Below are 5,622 nucleotides of genomic sequence, written 5' to 3'. Positions count from 1 at the left end.
ACAGTATTCCTCTGCAACGGCGTTGTCCCGTCCCGTCCCATCCCTACTGACCCATTAAAGAAAAAACATGCCGAGCTTCACACTGTCTAAACAGAAGGAAGACGCCCAGCCATAACACTGTTAGGCTGTTCAGAAGCGTTGGGAGCAAGTCCTTCATCTCCTGTCTGACTCAGAGGTCGTAGGTCCCATGTACATTCAACCCCGCGAAGCCGATAACCCACGAGGTACTGCAGACTTCAGACAGATAACCCATTGCAGCAGTATGCAACGCAAATATTTTTCTACTCATCTATAGCAAGTAAAATAGGATGCTATAAATCAGCTTCCCAAACAATAATCCAAATGCAAATCAAAAGAGCAAACACCAATAAGAAAACCATTTGTCGGTAGTAGTAAGGCTTCAGAAACAACAATCCAAATGCTAATCAGAAGAGCAAACACCAATAAGAAAAGGATTAATTGGAATGGTACCATTATATTTTCTTAAGGTTGGAGATATACCACTACAATTCTTTATATTGGAGATATGCTAATAGAATACATCTTTCTCCACTTTGGACCCACACGTAACGTATACGAGTTTCGTATTTTTACATATGAACCTATTTGCCCCTCTCTCTCTCTCGTTACATTGTCCTGCTCCAGTACGTCATGGCGCGCCGCTCAGAACCCTAGCCGCCACCGGAGTTGATCTCGGAGTACCCACTGCCCCTGACGCAGGCCAGATTGACTGCGAGATTCTGCAGATTTATCGGTGACTGGTTCTCGCAAAGTTCCATGTCTTGTGCATGGCCATGGCTTGCTAATTGCCCATTGCATGCTTCAGAGCAGAGGAGGATCGGTGAGTACAACGCGGCTACTGCTCCCTCCCTTGTGGCTCTGTGCCGGCAGGCGGCAGTGACCTGCCCAGGGCTCCTCTTCTGCTCCAGCACGACGAGATGCCCGAGGGCTTTGACGACAGGCTTGCCTAGTCGATCGACATCTCTGCCTGCCTGACAGTGGCCTGCGCGGGAGCGAATGGGGCAAATAGGTCTATGCGTAAAATACCAAACTCGTACACGCTACATGTGGGTTCAAAGTGAAGAAATATATATTCTAGTAACATATTTTCAATATGAAGAATTGTAGTGGTATATCTCCAACCTTGAAAAATTATAATAGTACCATTCCAATTAACCCAGAAGAAAAAACAGGAACAATATGCAAAAAGATATAACTAGACGATTCCAACCACCACCAAAATGGACACACATAGGTCTCAGAGCATTCAAGTTTTGCCTAAGCTGAAATAAGAAGACAGTACCTAAACATACAAATGTCACACCACCAGCAGACCTTAAATGTTCAACGATAACAGCGATGACATGCAAACAAAACTGGTATAATAATAAAATAGCATCTAGGTATAGCAAAAGCAGACGCAGGATAAAGCACCAGGCGCATCATTTCTTCTTGGCAGCAGCCTTGGTAACCTTGGCGCCGGTTGGGTCCTTCTTCTCCACGCTCTTGATGACTCCAACAGCAACCGTTTGCCTCATGTCACGGACAGCAAAGCGACCAAGAGGAGGGTACTCAGAGAACGTCTCCACCACCATGGGCTTTGTGGGAACCATCTTCACCATACCAGCGTCGCCATTCTTGAGGAACTTGGGCTCCTTCTCAAGCTCCTTGCCAGACCGCCTGTCAATCTTGGTAATAAGCTCAGCGAACTTGACAGCAATGTGGGAGGTGTGGCAGTCCAGCACTGGGGCATAACCGTTGCCAATCTGCCCAGGGTGGTTCATGATGATGACCTGGGAGGTGAAGCTGGCAGCCTCCTTGGCAGGGTCATCCTTGGAGTTGGAGGCCACATACCCACGCTTCAGATCCTTCACAGCAACGTTCTTCACGTTGAAGCCAACATTGTCACCAGGAAGGGCCTCCTGGAGAGCCTCGTGGTGCATCTCAACAGACTTGACCTCAGTAGTCAGGCCGCTGGGACCGAAGGTCACAACCATACCAGGCTTGATGATACCAGTCTCAACACGCCCAACAGGGACGGTTCCAATACCACCAATCTTGTACACATCCTGAAGGGGGAGACGCAGGGGCTTGTCTGAAGGCCTCTTAGGCTCGTTGATCTGGTCAAGAGCCTCAAGCAGGGTTGGTCCCTTGTACCAGTCAAGGTTCGTGGACCTCTCAATCATGTTGTCACCCTCAAAACCAGAGATGGGGACGAAGGCAATCTTATCAGGATTGTATCCGACCTTCTTCAGGTAGGAGGAGACTTCCTTCACAATCTCATCATAACGGGCCTTGGAGTACTTGGGAGTGGTGGCATCCATCTATGAACAGAAAATAGAAACAGACCATCAGTAGCTTAATGGAAGATATCTGCATGAACAGCAGGCAAACTGTTCGTACATGAGAAAAGAACATAAATAAAAATTAACTGTTACACTGCACTTAAAAGGTGTCTCATCGCATCAGTTAAATCACACTCATGCTCTCATTCTGTATGCATTCCAGATATTCTAATAACTTCAGTACCTCACTCAAATGGTTCATCAAGTAACATATTAACATATACCAAAAAATCATAGAGAAATAATCATGGACAGCAGAACATAACCCACACTTGATGAGACAGGTAATCTCAACAGCAAGTGCACACTTTACATTTTATTAGAAAGAAACAGCATTGGAACAATAGCAAGCATTTTATTAGAAAGACAAATAACCATCAGCTTACGCATTTCTATATAACTGGGATATTACTCAAAATAGGTGGAAAAAAATTTATATATTATGAGAAACCTTCAACACAAATCATTTGAGACTAAACTATTATCATGCATAAATTAAATGTATAGCAGACAGGTGGTTTGTAATGCAATCATTGTGCCTGCACACTGGAAGTCTGAAAAATTTAGTGAAAAACTCACATTCTCAGTTTTTTCTTGAAATGTGAAGCATGAAATGTACTAAGGAACAGCTTGTACGATTCTGATCTATCAAGAATTGACATGCATAATAAGCATGATTGACAAAGGGATTTCTAGTATTTATACCTTGTTGCAGCAGCAGATCATCTGCTTCACTCCAAGAGTGAAGGCAAGGAGAGCATGCTCACGGGTCTGGCCATCCTTGGAGATACCAGCCTCAAAACCACCAGTGGTGGAGTCGATGATAAGTACAGCACAGTCAGCCTGGGAGGTACCCGTGATCATGTTCTTAATGAAGTCACGGTGTCCGGGGGCATCAATGACAGTGCAGTAGTACTTGGTGGTCTCGAACTTCCACAGGGCGATATCGATTGTGATACCCCTCTCACGCTCAGCCTTCAGCTTGTCAAGCACCCACGCGTACTTGAAGGACCGCTTGTTCATCTCAGCGGCTTCCTTCTCGAACCTCTCGATCACACGCTTGTCGATACCGCCAAGCTTGTAGATCAGGTGGCCAGTGGTGGTCGACTTGCCAGAGTCGACGTGGCCAATGACCACGATGTTGATGTGGGACTTCTCCTTACCCATGGCTGTAGGTGAACCTTAAACCGCTGCATCAGATGAATTAACTGTTAGAAAAACGTAGGCAAAATAGCAAAATGTCCCTCAACTTTAGTCCAAGGGTCACTTTGGTCCCTGAAGTATCAAATAGTCCACCTAAGTCCTTCAACTTTTCACATTGGATCAAAATGGTCCTTGGGCTGATGTGGCATGCCATATATTCACGTCATGTCAATTTTAGTTGTCCTTGGATGAGTCAATATGTTATAATGTCTAATTTAACCCTTGTTTCATCCAATTATAAATATCACTTTATTTGGATTTGATAGTATACAAGATACCTGTGTTAATGAGCCACCACAAATCTGATGTTCAATAATAAATAATACGTAGTACACAGCCATTATAATATGTATGATGAATCAAAGGTGAAAAATATACCATTTTATGATGCTGACTCATTTAAATGATGCCCTTGCTGACATGACAAGAACACATGGTATGCCAAGTCAGTTATGGATCATTTTGATCCAAAATAGAAACTTCAGGGACTTAAAGTGGCCTATTTGACAGTTTAGGGACAAAAATGACCCTTAGAGTAAAGTTTAAGGACACAACTGGGAATTGTGCCGAAAACGTATAAGAGCAAACGAGTATATTCACAGAATTTGATAGCCGGTAGTATATAAAAACTAGATCCACAATTTTACAGACCAGATCGGTAAATAGATTTTACGTTGCAACTATAGTCTATAGAACATACATCAACTACACAACCGGATATACAGCAGCAGTCTCTAAAAAGTAAAGCAAATACAGCAGCCCGAAGCTCTAAACATTCGATCCACAAGGAAAATTAACAGATCAACCTACAGGATCTAAGTAACGACCCTTATCCATATGAAACCATCCATGCGCATCAAATCCTCGAATCAAGCGAGCATAAAAAGGCTACAAACCAACCACTACCAGAAGGTCAAATCTCTACACGCACGAGGAGGCTATACAATACCTGAGGCGGAGGGGCAGGTGACGGCGGAGTCGGGGAGGTAAATGGCGTGGGAGCTGTGGCCGCTAGGGTTCGGGGCATTATATAGCAGGGCGGCTGCGAAGAGGGGAACGGACAGGTAGGGCTTCCGCGGCGTCGGGATATGGGCCTTAGCTTATCAGGTCGGCGACATGGGCCTGGGGTTTGGCCCAGAGAGCTCTCGGCCGTCGTCGCGCTCAGCGTCGCCAGATTCTGTCACCAACGACCATCCCGGCGTCACGATTTGGAAGCCACCGGTACCTGATCCTATGACTGCCGTGACCTTTTCTTTCCCACCACACGCGTCCATGAGCAAAATATTAGTGATAAATTGATAGTGGATTTATGCTTAACTTTAAGAACAGAACCATGAAAAAAATTTGCACCCTTTTGAAAATTTGGAAAAACCCAAACTTCAAATCCTAGACCCGTCAATAGATAATTGTGCATATATCTTTGAGCTTCTAGCAATATAGAGGATGCTCGGCAGCAACTGCTACAGCAACCACGACACCACTTGCAGCCAACTAGCCGACCACTGCAGAACGGAGAAGAGCAGACGGTGTTTACTGGACCACAGCTAGTTGGCTTGGTTATGATCGTCGAGATTGATGAAGTTATTATAGGCGTCTCGTTGTTGACAGGCACTTCGCCTAGAGCTGAAGGAAACCTATGGTTAAATTCTAGATTAAATTCATGAAAATACAAGCACCAAAGGGTAAGTTCCATCACAAAAAACCTTACCAACTGAGCTAAATGATGGTCTTCCTTAGTTCACCGGAAGGCTTGAATCTAGTTCAACTCTTGTGATGGCCTTCCTTAGTTCACTTTGTACTATACAACTTGTGCCTGGAAAACTAACAAACACTTACTGCGGAGGAAAACTTAACACAGAAGAGGCCATGTTACATTGAGGCCCAGTCACTGCTTTTCACTGTAGTGTTGCATCAGCTCCCTAACGGAATATTCAAATGGTAAGTTTATCTATGCTGGATATTTGTCAGATTCTTATTTTGTTCCACGTTATTAGTTCCTGCAAGTTTGCATTCCCACTCTTTTGATGCCTGAATCCAAATTGTCCATTCTTCAACTTATGAACCTGAACATATT

At 44.4% G+C, this 5,622-nt stretch overlaps 1 protein-coding gene across 1 annotated transcript; it reads right to left on the bottom strand.

The window, feature by feature from the left end:
- Positions 1 to 1,192: 1,192 nt before the first annotated feature.
- LOC120655968 (elongation factor 1-alpha-like) lies at positions 1,193 to 4,650 on the bottom strand. The gene is made up of 3 exons (XM_039933960.1): positions 4,498 to 4,650; positions 3,051 to 3,535; positions 1,193 to 2,324 (listed from the first exon to the last, which is right to left on the bottom strand). Exons 2-3 carry the CDS (start codon positions 3,510 to 3,512, stop codon positions 1,443 to 1,445), a joined length of 1,344 nt encoding a protein of 447 aa, XP_039789894.1. The 5' UTR covers positions 3,513 to 3,535; positions 4,498 to 4,650; the 3' UTR covers positions 1,193 to 1,442.
- Positions 4,651 to 5,622: the final 972 nt, after the last annotated feature.

This window comes from Panicum virgatum, chromosome 1N (assembly GCF_016808335.1).
Source record: "Panicum virgatum strain AP13 chromosome 1N, P.virgatum_v5, whole genome shotgun sequence".
Lineage (NCBI taxonomy): Eukaryota > Viridiplantae > Streptophyta > Magnoliopsida > Poales > Poaceae > Panicum > Panicum virgatum.
Note: the sequence above shows the minus strand (reverse complement) of the source record. Positions and strands in the feature narration are given on the sequence as shown.

Bases quoted from the DNA above. Each gene is read 5' to 3' on its own strand.
- LOC120655968 (XM_039933960.1), bottom strand. From the start codon at position 3,512: ATGGGTAAGGAGAAGTCCCACATCAACATCGTGGTCATTGGCCACGTC. The intron at 2,325-3,050 runs GTATAAATACTA...TTCTGTTCATAG, and splicing joins TGATCTGCTGCTGCAACAAG to ATGGATGCCACCACTCCCAA.